Source organism: Pseudopipra pipra, chromosome 15 (genome assembly GCF_036250125.1).
Source record: "Pseudopipra pipra isolate bDixPip1 chromosome 15, bDixPip1.hap1, whole genome shotgun sequence".
Taxonomy (NCBI): Eukaryota; Metazoa; Chordata; class Aves; order Passeriformes; family Pipridae; genus Pseudopipra; species Pseudopipra pipra.
In genome coordinates, this window is record NC_087563.1 from 10483697 (window position 1) to 10503317 (window position 19621).

General features: G+C 44.7%; 2 protein-coding genes across 6 annotated transcripts in view; one reads left to right on the forward strand and one right to left on the reverse strand.

Annotated features, from left to right (window-relative positions):
• Positions 1-8601: 8601 nt before the first annotated feature.
• Positions 8602-19621, forward strand: part of SFXN1 (sideroflexin 1) — a 42565-nt gene continuing 31545 nt past the window's right edge. Inside the window, exon 1 of one of the 2 annotated variants that reach the window (XM_064671798.1) lies at positions 8602-8619. The gene's annotated coding sequence lies outside the window, so the exon portion shown is untranslated. Of the gene's footprint in view, positions 8620-15030; positions 15105-19621 lie in introns of those variants that run through there. The other variant, XM_064671797.1, reaches the window with a different exon arrangement.
• DRD1 (dopamine receptor D1) lies at positions 10079-14092 on the reverse strand. 4 transcript variants are annotated; one of them, XM_064671790.1, is made up of 2 exons: positions 13980-14092; positions 10079-13258 (listed from the first exon to the last, which is right to left on the reverse strand). In XM_064671790.1, the coding sequence occupies exon 2, from the start codon at positions 13248-13250 to the stop codon at positions 11892-11894; it is 1359 nt and encodes a 452-aa protein (XP_064527860.1). In that variant the 5' UTR covers positions 13251-13258; positions 13980-14092; the 3' UTR covers positions 10079-11891. The 4 variants fall into 4 exon arrangements, with proteins under 4 accessions (XP_064527860.1, XP_064527861.1, XP_064527859.1 ...); XM_064671791.1 differs by having other exon boundaries at positions 10079-13306; positions 13980-14077; XM_064671789.1 differs by having other exon boundaries at positions 13563-13983.

Sequence of the window (19621 nt, forward strand, 5' to 3'; positions counted from 1 at the left end):
TGTACAATTTCTAGAAGACAGAGACTCTTGTCTGAAACAAACACAGATTTGTAACCATGCCCTCACACGGAAATCACAAGAAACTCAGTTTGTGAAAATCTGAAACAGAAATTCCTCAGAGCTCAGGAGGCTTCATACACCTGCATTTCTCTCCTGAAACATCTTTTGCTTTAATCCAGAAAGAGACCAGTTGCCCAGATCCTTGTAAGAATGTACCCTGCTTTCTGCAAGCTCTAGGATGCATCAGGAATTAAATAGCTGCTCATCTGGTACCGTCTCTTTCCCTAAACTTGCTGATTAGAAAGTGCTCCCAGACAGAGCAGGGATTGCCTGAGCTTGTTTCTAATCTAGTTCCAAATGACATAGTCAAGTTAACCAGATGCACTCCACACTAAGCCCATGGCAGAGCTGCTCCCAGTCCTCACCATGAGACAGGAGTGAGGGAACACTTCAGTGCTGTGTCATGACAGTAGCACGGCCAGATCTGGCTCCCTCTTTCTGCTCGTGGCTGAGGAGAACAAGCACAATAAAGTGAACACTTCAATGCTCAGATTTTGCTTAACTCATTGTTTTCCAGCCAACATCCTAATTTTATGTGACTCTATTTCAGGCAATTCATTAATTCTTCGCAATGATTCACCTTTCTAGGTGTGACCAGGTAGCTTTTGCAATCAGAAAATCTCTGCGATGGGAAACCTCATCAGAGTAATCAGGTCACAAACCACAGCCCAGACTGAGTGAGAAGCAGCAGGGCTGGCAGCTAAGACACAAAATCACCACCAAGATTTTGCTCTTTCTTCTCATTCAAGCACCCCAATACCTTCAATCCCAGCTCCCAGTTCACATGGAGAAAGCAAAGTTAAATGTTCCACCTTCTTCCTAACGACTCTGGATAAGGTTTGGCAACAGTCCATGACCCAGAAAGGTTTATTTTGTGGGGCAAGAATCTCTCTCCATGTAGAGCACAGTGGATATTCATCCAGGAAAATCTTTACTCCTCCTCCCCCATATTTTTTCAATTATTATCTTATCTTCATATGTATTACTGAAAGGAATCACAGATGTCCAAGAATAAATATGTTTGATTCCACCTCACAGTGAGATCTGTATTGGTGGGGATGAAGTTTGGGATTTTTTAGAGGGTGGTTTTCCTTATTAAAATTGTTCTGCCCATTTCAGAATTCAGATTTCTGAAGCCTGCACATTTAATCACAAGTCTTTTCTACAATTAGGGAGTAGTTCACAGCATGACCAGAATGAAAGAAAAAAAAATAATGTTTCTCAATGTTAACTGAAGGTTGGTGCCCATGTCTAGACACGCAAATTTCCCTGCAGTGGTAAGCATCGGTTTTGATTAGAAAATTGTTCTTGCTCTGACTCTAGCCTCACAAGACAGAATTACTACTTGGCAGCTGAGATTTGAGATGGGTCAGGAGCCAGCCAGTTAAAAGTAATATTTTCCAGTTTTAATGAAAAAATATTATTTCTTGTATTTTTCTCCATCCTGCTTGGAAGCAAATGTTGTTTTACTGCAGGGCTCTGACTGCAGCTCTGCATCACATGGGAGTCAAATGGCAGAGAACAGCACTTAGAGCATTAAAAATGCATTCGCCATGTATCAAACCAAAAAAGTGTGCCTCTTGGCAGCACCGCTGGCCTAATTTTGGCTGCAGAATGAATAAAATCAAGGCTTCCATGGAAATTCCAGCACGTAGCTCCTGAGGTGCAGACAGGGAAATAAAAGGATGGGAGTTTGGGCAGCCTTTGGGGCACTGGGGCTGTGGGTGACCCCTCCATCAGGGTACTGTGCTGAGTGAGGCAGCACTTGTTGGACATCCCAAGGGCTCCACGTCCAGCTGTAGAATCCATGGGATTGGATCAGTAACATTAATCTCCTGAAATCACCATGTTTTTCCAAATATCTTTGCCCACACAAGCAGCACCAAGGCAGCCTTGTTAATTCAGCAGAAGCTCACAGAAATTATTTCAGGGTTGTCATCCCTGGAGCTCCCCTGGAGCTCCACTGACAGGAGGCACCACAGAGCAGTTGCTTTGGTAGCACCCACACTGTCAGTCATCATGTACTAGCTATGTGGGTGGAATGTCTACTCAAAATGGAGCATTCAGGATTAGCTGACCTTGTCCCCAGAAATTCAGTGTTAAGGGACTGCCACAGGCAACTCTTTTTTCCTTTTTTATGGGAGAGGATGATTTTACTAAGGAACAGAGGAAGCAGAAGCTGTTTGGGATGCTAGCACATCACAGAATCACAGAATGGCTTGAGCTGGAAAGTACCTTAAAGATCATCTCATTCCACCCCCCTGCTGTGAGCAGGGACACCTTCCACCCGAGCAGGTTGCTCAGAGCTCCATCCAAGCTGGCCTTGAACACTTTCAGGAATGGGGCAGCCACAACTTCTCTGGGCAACCTGTTCCAGGGCCTCACCACCCTTTGAGGAAAGAACTTCTTCCTAACATCTAATCTAAATCTCTTCTCTTTTAGTTTAAAACTGTTCCCCTTGTCCTATCAGTATTTGCCCATGTAAAAAGCAACAGGCACAACCTGATGGTTGTGATGGAGATGAGTGAGGGGGTATTACACAGCAAACCAAACACAGGATCTCCAGATCTCACATGCCCAGGATCTCTGTGATAACAGGAGCGATGGCTCCTCCAGGATTGACAAATGATAACGACTCCATGAAAGCAACATTTAAACATCCTCGTGGATGTTCCTCCCATCTCAGCTTCCCACTGAGACAGATGTGATAGATTGAAACAAGCTGGAATTAAACTATGAAACGGCATTACACCCTGTGCCTGCAGGAACAAACAGGAACTGTGGCCTCCTGCCATGCCAAGTAAAAGATCGTGCATTCATCACTGGATGCTGACTTGAATAACAGTCACAGAAACCACAGTAAGTCAGTCTGAGCACTGTGAATATTCCCAGATCTGTCTGTGGTGACCATGAGGCCTATTAATTTGCATCTTTTTCCTGTACAGTTTTTCCATGCACTGTATATACAGTGACAAACCAAGCTGTGCCCACACCTCAGTGCAGACTGTAGCTCACAGGTACCTGAGAGGGAACTTTGAGACTGAGAAACTACTCTGCAGCATTACATCTTGTTCTTTTATTTTCCTTAAGGAGTGCAGCATAACAGGCATTTTAATTAATTTAACTATGGAAACAATTACAGGCTGTTTAGTGCACTTGAGTTATGGATACAACTAAACATCGACTTGCTGCTTAAAAAAGAAGCAACATTACATGAGGTTGCAATATAAGGGACTTCCCTCATAATAAACTGAGACATTCAGCCCAAGGAAGGGAAATCCTCACTTCAGAGGTCAGAAACAGCTTCTCAGAGAAGAAGGTCCTCCTTCCTAATGTTACCCTCCCCCTCAGTTCAGTGGTTCCAGGCTTCTCCACGGTATTCCCTGGGCATCATTTCTGGAGCACCTTGGGCAGACCTTAACAAGTGAGCTGGCCTTCGTTATCTACAGGTGCTCATAGTTTTAAAATATTACATAAGGCACAAAGGAAAGTTGCATTCAGGAATGATTTTCTGTCTTTTCTGAGCAAAGAAAAGTGGTAAAATAAAATCACAATATAAAATAAAATAGCACCAAAGCTCTTCCATTTTAAACAAAAGTACATTTTCTCCCCAGCCATCCTATGCATTCCTCTGGCTACACTATAAACCTCAGAGGCTTTTACTGGTGACTCTTTCCTACACTTAATTTTGAGCACAGCCAGCAAATAGAGGTGGAGAGGAATCACCAGTCATTTTGAAAAAGGAAGTAATGGAAATATTGAATGTTCCATTGATTGCAGTCCATGGTGTGTAAAGTGGTTTTTTTATTGTGTTGGTTTAGGAATGGGAATGGATGGGCACTGCAGAGCAGACCCCAGCACTGAGACCCTGCTCTGGCTCCTTGCTCATCCTGGGCAGAGTTTTGGTGTGGTTTCCCTGCCTTACATCCCTGTCAAGGGGGTGGGAATCCAGCCCTTCGCTGATGGGTTTTTTCCTGGGTGTCAGGATTGATAACTTTATATTCTATTTGCTTTTATCCCCCAGCCATGTCTTTGCTTCACTCGCGTGCAGGAGTTCGGTGTGTTTGCGCATCGGGGCTGGGGAAATACTGCAAAATAAAATCAATTGCTGCAAATGCTTTTTGAGCTGGGAAGGGCTGATGCTTGGAGAGCGCTGGAGAGCACTGTTCCAGGGGTTAAGTATACTGCCACTGATCAAGGCCTTTAACTTTTTAACAGACTTTTTAGCCTTTTCTTGAGAATGCCCCTGTCAATTCACTGACAGGGCTCTCCCCATCCCACCCCACCCCAAAATGTGCAGTGTTCACTTCAGGATGTGAGTGAAGAGGTCCCAACAAACAGGCTCCCCGGGATGTTGCATCCATGCACGTGTGCATGTGTGCCAGGAATGTCCCAAGGGTCAGAGTAAAGCTCAGACAATGGATGTGTTCACAGCAGGGCTGGCTGGGTTACAGAGAGGATCTTGTGCTGTTACAGTAAAAACCTGTTCACTGTACCAGTTCAAATCACATTCCTATAATTTACTTTATCCTAATAAGTAAATGATAAAGAGGCAGAAGGGAGAGAACATGCAGAAAAGACAGGGAAGGGGGGAGAAGGAATTTTCTCCTACTGAAAAGCAGCAACACAGTCACAGTGGGCAGGAATTCCTGTGCTGTAGCCTGGGTACAAAAATGCCATTTGGAGAGGTAAAAGTCCATTGAGACTCCAAGCAAAAGGCCAATTAATTGAACCTATTATAATGAAAATTACCTTCACATACTCGTTTAATCTATTTTTTTAAAATATAATCGATATTGTACAATGAGGGGGACTAAATAGCACAAAATTACTAGATGTCTAAATGTGACTGCCTACACTATTTCCTAGGAAATGCTTTTACTGGTGCTACATGTTATCCCAAAGCTTTCTGTCACTATATTTTAATCCCTCAAGCAAGAAAGAAATATGACTGGAAGTTTCTGCATTAAACTGTTCTCATCAGAAATTGTTCTCTTATTTTGAAGAATGTCAAACGTGAGCAAAATGCATTGAAAATGTTCTACTCTGTAAGGATTGTAATCATATTTAATTATTTCTGAAATTATAACTATTATAATGTTAAAGTCTTTCTCACTTAGAAAATACTGGTGTTCTTGAAGCCATAAGCCTTGGTTTTCAGTAAATTAACTCAAACTGTTTGTAAATAAATCAGGAAAAATATGAAAATTATTAGGTTTTGGACCTACAAAACAAATACCAATAGAAAAGTCAATGGTTTTGCTCAAAAATTATCTCCCACTGTTCAAAAGCAGCTCTTTCCAGGGGGCTGCTTTCACTGTTGTCCCACATCCCAACAGAGCCAGTGGGATCCAGGGTTTCAGCAGGTATCATCAAGCTGGAGGAGCTGCTGCAGCAGAGCCTCTTCAGCTGGGAACACAAATGGATGTCAGATACAGCACAGAAAAGCAAAGAGAATGAAATTGGGTGGTCCCATTTACTACTCTGAAATCATTACAGATGTAGTTACAGAAACCTTAGAAAACAAGGAAGTCAAAAAGTACGTAACAGCATCATTAAATCATTTTAACTATTATTTAAAACATCTTTTATGGAACAATTTCAAAGTGTATGTTTTTACAATTTTTTTAACTTTTTGCCTCTCAGGCATGGACTGCTGGCATGAAAGATCAGGTTTGTCCTTTTAATGCAGGTGATACAGGCCTGGTTCATCTCCTGCTTCTGTAGCAAAGAAATACTCATTTAAGTTCACCACTCGTCCCTTTCCCATGCTCCACGAATCTACTAATTGAGAAGGATGGATTTTGTGTGTGTGTACATGTGCAAGAAAATAAATTATTGCTACTGACACAGAGTGGCACCCAATTCATTAAGAATATGGAGCCATTGGGAACTCCTTTATTAAGAGAGAAACAAAATGAATACAGAGGGAAATTTCTAAGTGTCTGAATCCATAATTCCCTCTGAAATTAGGAGAAACTTTGCAGTGGTGGTGTAGGTCAGCAAAATGTTTGATTCCTCTTTCTCAGTGAAAGGAGAATCTGGGAAGCAAATATTTCTCATTCTGTGTCATCTTTCAAGACCTCAAAAAATTTCGTCCTCTTAGTAAAATGTGACATTAATAGGAATTTTATTATTTGAAAATCAAGGGATGGGAGTAGGAAAAGATTTTTAACAATCAAATTTTTTAAAGCAAGTCATATTAACCTTTTTCCTTTTATTTTTAACATTTAACTTTGTCAGAATATTCAAATCAAAGATCTGAGTTTAAAAATCTCACACTGCAAACTGAAAAGTACATTAAAAATAGAGAAAATAATTTTGAAAATGTCAGCTAATCCAAAAATTATATATACAAACAACATTTCTAATTTTTTTTGTTTGATTTGGGTTTTTTGTTGTTGTTATTTGGAACATCCCACAAACAGTTCTAGTTCAGTTGTGTGGGAACTATTTAAACAGGAAAAAATGCAACTGGTTTGGAGTGGAGCTACTGACAGCAAATATAGGAGATCCGAGAAACACAAATGCATGAGTTATTTGCAGTAAAGCAAAGTGTAATTTAGCTGTACAAACCCCCTGCCACAGACACGATTATAAATTTCTCTTTTTTTTTTTTTTGAGACAAATCACAGCCCAAAGCCAGACCAGCTCACCCACTGAGCATTCCTGGGCAGTGCTGAGCCTCCTCAGGCTGGTCCAAGCCTGGCCCCAAGACAGAATCACATTCCCCACCAAGCCAGCCCTGTGATGATGCAGGGACTGGGAGCTGCTTTGGTCCTTGGGTCTGGCCTGGACCTGGGCTCTTCCTTCATCCCTCTCTGGAGGCCCAGGATTCCAGCAGGGCACCTGGGCAAAGGATTTCCCCTGTGTCACCATCCCAGTGCTGCTCCCCTGCAGCCAACCCCGGAGTTCCTTTCTCTTTTATGCCTCTTTTATACCAAAACATCCACCTCAGCACCTCCCAGGGTGATGATGAATAGACCCAAGGTATCCATCTGATCCCCACACTACCTTTCTGGGTGAAGCCAACCCCATCCAGAGGGACAGGAACTAAAGCCATGCCACTGATGTCAATCACGTTATTTCAGCGCACAACCAGGGTCCAGGTGTGTGGTTGTAGCTTCAGGTGGCAGGTAGAAGGATTTGCACCCCTCCATCAGTGCCATCCATCACCGCTGCACCCACGGGCACCAAGGAAACTCCTTCACCAAAGAACCAGCAGGAACATCCCTCCTCGAAACAGGGAGGAACAGCCTGGCACGACTGAAAGGGAAACACAGTCAAAATAGAAAAGCGATGGCCAGAAGCACAGCAGGGCAGCAGTACCATTGCCCAGAGCTTTTCCTAGAAACAGAGTAAGAACAGGCAGACCAGAAACTTCCCACTTCATTCTGACTGTGACTGTAAAAACAACCAACATGAAAACAACCACCGTATACTTGATTTACATGTTCAGCCTCAAAAAATACTATAGAAATCTGTAGAAACACACTGGCAGCAGTGTTTTGGAAGGAGCTGTGCCTGGCAGGGGAGGGCAGCAGGGCCAGCAGCACAGGGCTCAGTAGATCCCTCTGGGAAGGCTGGTGTTCACAAGGGCAACCCCAAATTTGATATACAGGGTGTGGAAAGAGTATCATCATGCACACCCAGCAGCCACCTGTGAGGTTCATGAGGCACCCAGAGAGCCCAGACCCTCTCTCAAAAGAGGGGATCAGCACCAACCTTATCCAAAACTGGGGCTCAACACTTGGTTCAGCCCACAGCCCACCTCTACTGCAACAGACCAGTACAAGAACACTTTGGATATCTGTTTTCATCTTTTAAAAAACTATGAAATAGATACCATTGTTCCTTATTTGTTGTCACATTCATTGTGTGGCCACGTAGGTGGTATAGCTAGGAACATATTCTGCCATCATTATATTAAAAACCAAAATAATTAATGGAATAATCTGCCTTTCAAGATACTTAGCATAGCAGGCTTTGGAGATTTCAATCAGATTTGGGTGCTTCTGAAAACTATTGATTTGAAAAAAATCCAGGACTGGCTCTCAATAACTGTCATTAAAACTATACCTCAGCAAAGGCATCCTTCATCCTCTATCTTTTGCATGCTTTGTCACGTTAGAAAATCAAATCAGCATAAAATGCTTGACAGGGAAGGGAGAAATGTATTCAGATTTAATCTAGTGATTACGGTTCATTCGTTGCAAACAGCTCCTTCATCAAGGCCATCAGGTGAATTATTAACCTCTTCCATCCACAAACAGAAAAATACCTTCAGTCACGAGGAAGCAATGCAGGAAAAAAGGTTGCCTGGGTTATCTGCAGAAAGGGACATGGCAAGGTTCACTCTGCAGAGGAAATACTGCTGGGGGCAACAAGGCAGGGAGAAAAGGGCAGACCACTGGTTTTGAGCAGCTGGGGAGCAGGCACAGAGCAGGTAATACAGCTTCTGAGCAATTAACTCAGCACATAAATAGAGCAGCAGCTGGCAGGTACATGCTGTTGTTCCTTCTAGTCACTCCTGACACTGCTCTCCAGGCTCTGCAACAGGTAAGAGGCATTTCTGAGTGCAGGCTGTGGGAAGGGGACTCTCGGCCGTGCTGGGGGGAAGGATTTTAATTTGGACTTTCTTCCAAGCAAAGCATTACTGTGGCAAAGAAAAGCCAAACAAACAGAAAGGCTCTGGCGGTGGTGGAAGGAAAAGCAGAGAGGACAGGTAGAGAAACCCACTGGGAAGGCTGGAAAAAAGGGGTAAATGAGGTACATTGGTAAATGAAGATCAAGGCTGATTCGTGGTGTTTTAAAAGGTATATAAGAAAAAGGAGTCAGAAGCCAAAATTAGTTTAAACAGAACGAGAGAGAAAACAATAAACTAAACTCATCCAAGTGCCTCCCCTGCCCTGCTTCTCACAGGGTGCCCATCACTCCAGCAGCAACAGCAGCAGCACTTCACCAGCCTTCAGGGAGCCCCCTGAAACTCAGCTCCATCTGCAAGGAGGGAGGTCCTGGGATGGCTCCTGGTTGCAGCAGAGCAACTATTTGTTTCAGAATACAAATCACTCCCTACAAACTAATGCAAAAACAGCCTCTTGCTTTACATGACACCCTTAAATCATACTTTGTATTTTGCTATTGTATCAGACTGCTGGGAGATTTGAGAATAAGTAAGAAACACAGAACTTTATTTTTGGCCTATGTACTTTTTAAGAAGTAAGGTAATTCCTCAAAGGTACCCAGAAAAAAAAAAAAATCTGGCATTACAACATGCAGGGGAATTTTACTGAAGGAGCTAAGACAGGTTGGAGGTAGCCACAGTGCCCTGTCTGCCTCAGACCTGCTGCTTCATTGACCCCCAGGAGCACCCAGGGAGGGGGAGCTGGACATCCCAGCAGCTCCTGCACCAACTCCAGTCCCAGATGCTGGACGGGTCCTGCTGTAAATGCTCAAGGCAGAAGTGACAACGTAGGTTTGTTTCTTCAATTCAAAATGAATCTGCTGACAGAGGCAAAAACAAAGTACAGGGCTGCCAGGAACAGGAGGAGACCTCCTGCACCCACCATCACATCACTTCTGAAATTATTCATTTTGCTCCAAAAAACAGAAACTAGCAGTGGGGTTGTATCAGGCTTTGAGGAAGACTCCACAGCTTGGGGGAAAAAGGGGGGGGGGGGGGGGGGGAAGAAAGTAAAAAACTAATAATAAAAGCATTCTATAAACCAAGTTCATTATGCTGTTACACCAAGGCAAAAAATACCTTTGAAATAAGAGTCACCAGCAGGTCGAGCTTTACACATCTAAAGTGAGTGGTTGTTTCCAAGCTGCTTTTACTGCTTTCAAATCCTAGTTTAGAGCAAGGGCTCAGAGGTCTCCAGTAGGGAGGTTTCCCCTGCTTCTAATAGAAATTCCCATCCGCCTTATGGATGTGATGCCAATTAAAGGCAAATGGGGGAAAAAATGAACTGTCCTTCCCTTTAACACGTTCAATACAACTGCCAAAAACCAGCATGAATTTAATAAATGCAATGTAGATTGTTTTATTTGACCTTCTGTTCACAAAATAATTTTATTATATGTATGAAAGCAGCATACAGGCAATAAAATTATGAAAACATTCACAATACATAAATACACAGACCTGATGCAGGATGTATATAGTTTGTTAAATTTTTTTTTCCTCTCAGTTCTCTTTTCCTGACAACACATTTTTTTGATATATGTTATGAAAAAGTTGCTCCAAGGGGTATTTTCTCTCATTCAGAAAAGAAATCGATTTCTTTGAACGCTGCTGACTATTAACACCCAATGTTCCTGTTGCTAATGCTCACCGATTGCTTTTGGCATTACAAAGGGAAGCAGCAGGGAAGGACAATGGAGAAGTAGCAGGTTTTTTTAATCAAACATTGGCAACTTTTTTGGAGTTCACAGGAGGATTTTGAGGTGGGGGCTGCAGTTCCATCCGTATTTCGAAATGTCTTAATCCAAAATGGTAATGAGGCACTATTCCTTATTGAATGGACTATTGACACGGCAATTACTAAAATGTAATGTCCTCCCGGTTCCCAAAGTAAAGCACCAGGTACCTCACGTTTTAGTTCTGACCGTGATAGAGTAGCAGACAGACAGAATGACCCGGGTGGTCCTGCAGTAACACCAGTGATAACGACGTTTGGCATCTTTACTACCATTATAACCCATTGTGTTTGTTCAGAAAAGATATCCAAGACTTGAAATAAGAAAAGTCTGAGAAAGCTGTTTATCTTACATAAATACAAAACATTATATACTAAGAATTGTTATCTAAGACGCTCTCCTTCCCAAATTGGATTCTTCTTAAGGTTGTAGTCATATTTTAGGTATTTACAGATCCACAAACTTGACATTCTAGCAAAGTCTTTGTAACATGAAACTTTTTAAAAATAAATAGCAGCAATTTCTTTTATTTCTATAAGGGAAGAGAATTCACAACTCAGTCAACGCTGGTCCTATCTTTTGAAAGAAATCCCACTTAAAAATAAAAAAAGCCCACAAGCAAACGAACTCCACACAGCATCAGTTTAGTTGATTCCTTCATTTCTTGCTGAGCTTCTTAACATTCCTCTATTCCCCTCACCAGCTCTCCAAACTATCCGAGCTTGTAATAAAGTGCTGACTGGTTGACTGGTCAAAATGCAGTTATGACACTCCAAAAATATCCCATTATTTAGACATCTTAAATAACATAAATAAAGCTAGATCTGTTATAACATATGAAAAATATCAATTTAAAACAATAAATAAATAAAACCAGTATCAACATATTACCTCCCAAAGCTTTAAAAATAACCATTCTCATTATAAGGCTCAATTATTTTTCAGAAATAATTTTAAGAAGGCATCTACCTACCTTTACAATCTCTCAGTCTTTAATTAGGACCTGTTAACACCCACTATCACAAGACACAGCAATCTTTTTACTTCTAGTAAACATTAATCTTTAAATACTCAACATTTATCTTTTGCCTCACTTTAAGCTGAAAATTGGTTTCTCTGTGTAGAGAAGCAATATTTTCTTTGTCACTGCACTGTATCTAAATTTGTGTATTTTCCTCAGTATGAACAGTACAGTTTAACATCTTTTTTTAAAACCAGTTTCCAGTATCTTTTTGTGTTTATTGTTTAAAATGTTAAATTTGCTTTGAATGCCAGGAAAATTAATTCTGGGCTTGGTGTAAATGTGTATTTTTCTCCCTAGAGCTTAGTTTCTTACCAAAAAAATCTTGTATTTTTCCCCAAAAGATTATTACAATATACACCATTGGGTCTTGCTTAGTAAACCTTACTGTTCAGGTTTTATGCTGCCCATTTTGTGTAATGGGATTGATCTTTTCCAAAGAAACATCAGCTTCATAATCCAAGATACCCGACAGTGCTGGAGACATTTTCTCCAAGGTCTTAGATAGTTCACCCTCTTCTTCCTTTTTGAGAGGTTCTTCTTCTGGACAGATAATTGAATGTGGAATCAGATAAACCAGATTAGACTCCTTGGGGCTGGACCCTTTGGGCTCGTGTTGGCTTGAAAAAACTACTGCCCCATTGTTGTTAATGCTCACAGTCTCTATGGCATTGCCAGACATCGGGCAGAGCCTGTAGCAGCCCAGCAGGGTCGAAAATGCCTTGCGGAAGTCAGCATTGAAGGCATAAATGATGGGGTTGAGGGAAGAATTTGCCCATCCAAACCATATAAAAACATCAAAGGTGGTGGAATTAATGCAGAAAGCCTCTGCTCCCTTGGATGGCTGGGTAGGCTCGCAGAAGGGAATCATGCAGTTCAATACAAAAAATGGCAACCAGCAGCACACAAACACCCCCATGATCACTGACAGAGTCTTTAAAACCTTTGTTTCCCTCTTGAAGGACATTTTGAAGTTGCTCTCTGGCTGCTGGCAGTCCATACTGCTCCTGTTGCCGCTCGTGTTCTGGCAGTTCTTTGCATGCACTGCTGCTCTCTCCAGAGCTGAGATGCGTCGTATTTGCTTCTGAGCAATCCGGTATATCCTCGTGTAAGTCACTATCATGATGGCCACAGGTATATAGAAACTAATTAGAGAAGAGGAGATGGCATACATCCTGTTTAGGCTAGAATCACAGTTGTCCATGCTTACACCTTGTAAGCTGGCATTTAAGTCCAAAAAGCTTGTGGTTGTAGCCTTGTGCCAGTTCAGCTGCACGGGGATGAAGGAAATCAACACGGACAAAGTCCACGCCACGCTGATCATGATGAAGGCTGCCTTGGGGGTCATTTTCCTCTCATACCTAAATGGGCTGGAGATGGCCCAGTATCTGTCCACACTAATGACACAGAGATTTAAGATGGAGGCTGTTGAGCACATAATATCAAAGGCCACCCAGATGTTACAAAATGAACCAAAAGGCCAGAAACCGGCAATCTCAGCCACAGCTTTCCAAGGCATGACCAAAACTGCCACTAAGAGATCTGACACAGCCAAGGAGATGACAAAGAAGTTGGTCACCTTGGACCTGAGGTGGCGAAACCTAATGACAGCTGCACAGACCAGTGTGTTTCCCAGCAGCGTGGAGAGGATCAGTAGCGAGAGGAAGCAGCCTGTGAGGATCCGAAAGGAAGAGGAGTCCCTTTCCGCCAGCAACCCTTCCCCGTCCATAGTGGTGTCGTTCCAAGTCATAGTTTCTCCTGAGGGAAAATCATATCATGATTTTCATGACGACATCAGCTCCTCGCCTTGCAGAGATCAAAGACATCAGACGTCCATTAATTACTCATCACCAAACAGACCAAAGGTCTTTTCTTATAGTCCCTTCACCCCTAGATGGATCTCACCCAATCTGAATTATCCTGAAAAACATCCTGAAAGCTCTGCGAGCAGGAACTGAAAATGCATAAACACAGTCCACCCTACAGACTGGGTTTTTTAGCAATCCCTTCAGAAGCACACTGCACCACCCCAGCATGAAGTAGCTTAACTCAGACAGCTCACCTGCAAATGTTCTGCTGCTGTCCTCTCCAAACACACCCCATAGACAGGAAAGCAATCACTTTTCCATGCTTGCATATATTCCCACTTAAATAGACTATTGATCGAGTGTTTCCAGTGTCCATTGCACTAGCCCTTCATATTTACTGAAGCGTATTATACAAAGTGCCTTTTCACTAGTTCCCTAAATGTCTCGCTGATGAAACACTCCATCCTTTCTCCTCAGTACGTTCCTGTTACAAAATGCATCAGTTCTCTGTTTCTTGGCAGTGTCAGAAAGGAAATCTTCACATTGTTTCAAACTCTTTTACCTTTCCAAGACAAAACACATAAACATACAGTAGGTGTGTTTTAAAGATTTTCAGTAAGAAGTAGCTCAGGTTATTTAGTTTCATTTAAACAAGAAATGCTGGCTCCTACCTTTCACCTCTGATTCTCTGTTTGCTCTGGGATGCAGGGCCGTCTCTCCTCCTCTTTTAGTTTTGTAATTGCATAGCAAATTTTATATACAAAACCAGCACAGGAACACTGCATTGCATGGTGTGTGGTGGGGGGGAGGTTTCCCTGAAAGTGCAAATTGGCAGGGGAAAAGTAAGAGTTGGACCATCAAGGAGTTAGTTTTCAAGGGAGCAGCAGGTCTGTGCTGTCAGACCGTGTGTGACGGACCATGCTGGTGCGTGCCCAGCTCCCTCCATCCCACGGCCCCTGCTGATCACTCTGCAAACTTTGTTGGCCAGATCAGTTCCAGTCGCACTTTGTACATCCCGTGGAAGTGGCACATCAGGGCAAATCATCCCAGGCAAAAGGCACGGTATTTTCCCAACACTGGCAAGAGCCGACTACCAGTTCTTTCTACTGCCGTTCGCTGGATGCAGAAAGAAGGGCGAGAGGAGGAGAAGGACGTGAGTGACCTTCCCTCGGCCACAACGCCGGCGGTGCCCTCAGTGGGTTCCTCTTCCAGCAGGGACAAGTCGCTTTAACACTCCACTGCCAGGTTATAGCTCTCCATAACTACTCCGGAATAATCCCACCTCCTGCTCAGCGGGGCTGCGCTCCAGGGATCGGGTCCAGCTCTTACCATGCTTTCTCCCCCTCGGAAAGGCGCAGGCGGAGGCAGCTCCTCATTCTCTCCCGCAGCCCGCCCCGGGCCACGCATCTCCCGGCTTCCTTCTGCCCGGGGCAGGGCTCGGCAGCATCGCCCCTCCAGGAACGCTCTGTCTGCCTGGCGATTCCTTCCTAAAGGATTAAGACAAGGGAATGACAGGCATGGAGGCACGCAGCGGGCAAAAAGCCACCCCCCTTCGCCTCCTCTAACATCTTCAGTTGGGCGCAGCTTCTTCTGGGCAGCTTTTCCTGCCTTCCTGGGGAAAAACGTCCCGGGCAGCCGGGACGAGAGGCAAAGCCGGGCTCCGGGAGCGGCTCTCCTGGAGTTTAGCGCAGACGGGATTACTTTGCCCGGTCCCGAGCCCCGCCGAGCTGCGGGACGCCCGGGGCTCTGCGCGATGCCCCGGCGCTGCGAGCCGGTTCAGTGAACTGATGCGGACAGTGAGTACCGGCACCGCGCCCCCGCGACGGGCGATGCTCGGGGGGGGCCGCGGGACGAGGCACCGCGGCTGCCCCGACCCGGGGGAGCAGCGTTCCCGTCGGGGCGGGCTCGGGAGGGGCTGCCGGGAGCCGCTCCCGGCGCGGCGGGGCAGGGGCGGCGGGAGGCCGGGGCTGGGGGCTCCGCCGGGGCCGCGCTCCCTGCGCGCCGCCCCCCGCCTGGCGCAGCCCCGCGGCTCCCGGCGCAGCCGCGGCCGCCGGGCTCCCTCTCCTGGGCGGCCGAGGGGTGGGCACGGACGGGGCCGGCAGCCAGCCCCGCCGGGGCAGCGGCGGCACCGAGGGGACGGGACGAGACGCGTCCGCCCCGCGCCCCCCTCCGCGTCCTCCCCGCGTTCCCCCGTCGTTATCCTGCGGGCATCGCTGTCCCGCGGGCAGGCAGGGAGGGAGCGGGGAAAATCCACAGCCCAGGCTCCCGGGTCGTGTGGCTTCTGAGGAGCCGCATCCCCACTGACTCGTGCGGGTTCAGGCGAGGGCAAAAAGAGGGGACAAACGCTGCGGAGTCGCCGGAGCCCCAAACGGGCACCCCCGAGGTGAACCCAGCGGCAATGGGATCTGCCGCTCTCTTCAAAACCATTTTTCTCCTTTGCAAAAATCCTCCCCGTTCAGCAGTAAGCACTAAAAACAGAGCGGTTATTCTTCGAACCCCTTCGTTTTCCACAAGGGTTTTTTCTGGCTTACCTTGGCTGCAACAGGCAGTGAAAGATGAACATGCTGATTTGCAGCCTTTGCATAGGAATCTTACACCCCAACAATCAGAAAATAGATATAAAAGACATCACAGAGAGGTTAAGAAACCTCCTAGAAGAACAAATACTCTAAGCTGTCAACATAAATTTCATGAGGCTCAGCACTAGTGAAGTTGCTTTTGTGCCAAATGGCATTTTTCATAATGCCAGTTAAAGCAGACACAGTGCTAAGCTAACCTTGACTAGTTAACTGAAACACTTATTTTCCTTTCTCCTTCTCTTTCTTTTTTAATAAATTTTAACTGCTTCTCAGCAAGTTCTCATTCCCCCCCGCCCTCCTCCTGCTTATTATCCTGTCCTTTAATCATCATTCATCCTCAGAGGAGGGTGAAAATAGACAAGAAAATGAATCCTGTGCTGTTTGGTAATAGAGATCTCTAATGAAAGTCACTGTGAGTTTTCTCTATTTTCAAGATTTTTTTGCTTTTGTCTCCTTCTTGAGGTACCACAGGTGAGGCTTACTGCATGATATGTGTATTCCAAAAAGGTAGCACACTCTTTTTTTTCCACAGAAACCCTGGGCTGAGGGGAACATTGCTGGGGGGAACCCAGAAGTCACTAAGCACATTTGATTTTATTTGCAACAAATTCCAGAGGCTCTCCTAAAATGACTCTCTGGATTATTCCAGGAGAAATCACAACTCCCGAGCACACAAAAAGCAGAATTTTCGAAGCATATTGCAGAGAAACACATTGCAGAGGAGAGACCAGTTTGCTCTCAAGCATCTGCTTATCAGCTCCATTCAGTGAACTCTTTAGTTCTTTTTTACCAGGGAGTGGTCTTTCCTCGGGAAGAGGCTGAATTCAGCACTGGAGGAATGTAATGCTGCTCAGATGAGTGAGGGTTTCAAAGTTTCATTCGACATTAATTTAACTTCCTACCCACTAGAGCCTGTAAGACTCTCACAGGCCCTATTTTTTTGGCAATTCAAGTATCAGTTTCAGAAGCCAGAGCCTGTTTCCTGCGTCTTCTTTAAGTTTGTGTGACCGGTTCAGGGATGAACAAGAAGTCTGGATCAGCCCTGACTGCACTAGCAGAGGAAAGCCCCTTCAGCAGCTACAGTGGTTTCAAACACCAGCAGTTCATGCAGGGCACCCTGCTGTACTCATTTGTCATTTCAGCTAATTTATAAGCTTTTAAAACTTTCAAGACTTAATAGTCATACCCAGGTGAGGAACAAAAGTGAAATCCATTAAACCCCTATTATTATTTAAGTAAATTTAGTGGTGGCATTAGGAAGCTGATTGACATGACTCTGGGAACCAGTTACACAAGTGTTAGGTGAATTTTCCTTTTGCCTCTCTCTGACCAACCTGCCCTCAGCCAGTGCGAGAAGGATCAGCTCTCATCCAGGTCTGGACTTGCCAGCAACAAGCTGTTGGTGCAGGTGTTTCCTGGAGATTCAGAAACAAGCACAGAGCTTGTTTAATTCTCCCTGGGTACCAACATAAAACAGCTGCTTAATTTTATGTCACGCTTTTCAATCACTTCTGACTGATGCTGGAATCAAAGCATGCCCACCAAAGGAAAGCTTTTGTGTCTCTATTCCCACCCTGTGAGGCACCTGCTCCTGCCAGGGCACTTTGTTTGGAGAAGGTCCTACTTGGTCCATACGAAGATTTAAAAATATATTTATAAATACTGAGTAGCACCTTGATCCAAATGACCTTCATCCAAACAGTAATTAGCTACTGGAAGACCAAGTCAGAGTTCAACAAAGCCCATAGCAGAGATTCAGAGACAAAACATGCTTTAACCTAAAAAATAGTGCACACACTAGAGCTGGAGAAAGGCAACTGAATTTACAAAATATATCAGTACATGGATACAAACTGTACTTACATCATTCTCAGGGTGCTTTTTTTTGTCTGCATGCATGGGATTTATTAAATGTAAAATCAGCTGAGGCATGTTATCAGAAATAATGTCTAAAAGAGCTGTCAGGTTTGTAAATAGCTGGTTATACTAATAAGCCAAGATAACTTCAGCCTCAATGTAACATTCTCAGGAAAATCAGGGGTTCCTGGAAATGAAAAGAAATATATGAACTCTTTTAAAGATCACTGAAGCACATTGTTTAAATTGATATTATCATGTTGGCCATTCTACAGGGAAAACTAGAGAAGTGAATAAAAAAGCACAGAGCAAAGAATGGCAGAAGTAAAAACTATTATTAACATCTCCAAGGATGTCAAGATAAGTCTTGAATGATAAAGGTCCATCAGCAGGGAGAAAGGATCATTGAGAGAAATGATTTCTAGTCCCCAGACACTGACAAAGAGAGGCCTAAATATTCAGTATTGAGTGTGGGCACTTTTTTTTGACTGTAGATTATAGGCATGTCCCTCCATGTCTGGGGGATTCAGTAGGGCTGATCTCAAAAAGCACATTAGTGCCCTTTTGATGTTGACTTGTGAACTATTTCCAATGGCAACCAGTGCATGAAGCATCCCCAGGTATCAATCAGGTCACTGGTGAAGTGTGTGAGGAAATCTGAACACTAACAGGGAAAAGGAAAATGAAAAAAGCCCAGACAGAAACACCATGTATGAAAGTCTGAATTTAAATGACTCATTTGAGGCAGCCAATTCAAGCAGTGGCAAAGCTGGACACAGAGGGTAATGCAGGAAGGTATGAATGGGAAGGATTTGCTGTGCAGTGCTACTGCTTCCTGGGATCTGGAGCTCATGCACTGGCTGCAGGATGCTCAGGAGGCAGGACCAGGCACTGCTGCTCCCCTGGCATCTCCCCTCCCAGGACACTCTTGGAGCTCAGCCCTGATCCCAGCCAGGAGAGCCCAAATCCATCCCTGGGCCACAGAGTTTGGAGCCTGCAGAAAGGATTTCTGCTCTGTGGGAATCAAGCAGTAGCCTTTCAAAAAGCAGCCTCGTGTCACACACAAGCTTTAGGAGTGGTGGAAAACCACTCCTAAACTCCTTGTTTGTAAAGGGGAAGGAGCTGTATTCACCTGCCATCCCCTTCCTGCTCAGAGCCCCATCAGGCTCTGGTCCCCTTTCCCTCCCTCACCACTGATCTCTCTCTACACCTGCAAATCCAGAGCAGAGCTGGGGGGTTTCAGCTGTAACCCCCCAGATTGTACAACAAAATGGCTCTTTTTGGAGAGATGAGGAAGACAGGAAAGAAAGAGAAGTACCAAACCTGCAGCCAGGGATCCGAGCAGAAGCTGTCACCTGAACAGTCCCCAGCCCCAGGAGCTGTGGGTAATTTCAGCTCGGTGCAATGCTGCCAATAACTGTGTTATTTAATCGGCAGAGCTTATGCAGTGACTTTTTATGGGGTTTTTCCAGTTCCACCCACTCACTCCCACAGGACCAGAGAAAGAAAAGTTTCCCACAAGAAACACTTGGAGTGACCTTCCTCTTGCAGCTCGACCTGCTCCATCAATGCAAAGGCCATTATTGGATCTTAAATCACCCTGGAAATTGCTCGAGCAGGGAAACCTAAAATTTCCCCCCTTCTCTTTCTGGGATTTCCATTTGCCAGAGATACGGGGTAGGAGAGGGATTACTGCCCTGCCAACACTTCCCTCCAGAGTGGGTAGAGAGCCAAACTGCAGAGGATGATGAGAATAAATTATAGCTCAGAGGAGAGGAGAGCTCTAAGGAAAGAAAAATGCTTCCTCTGACTGCCTCATCCCTGCGGCACAGCAGAACAGTGCCAGGAAATCCACAGCAAACTAACAAGACCCTTTC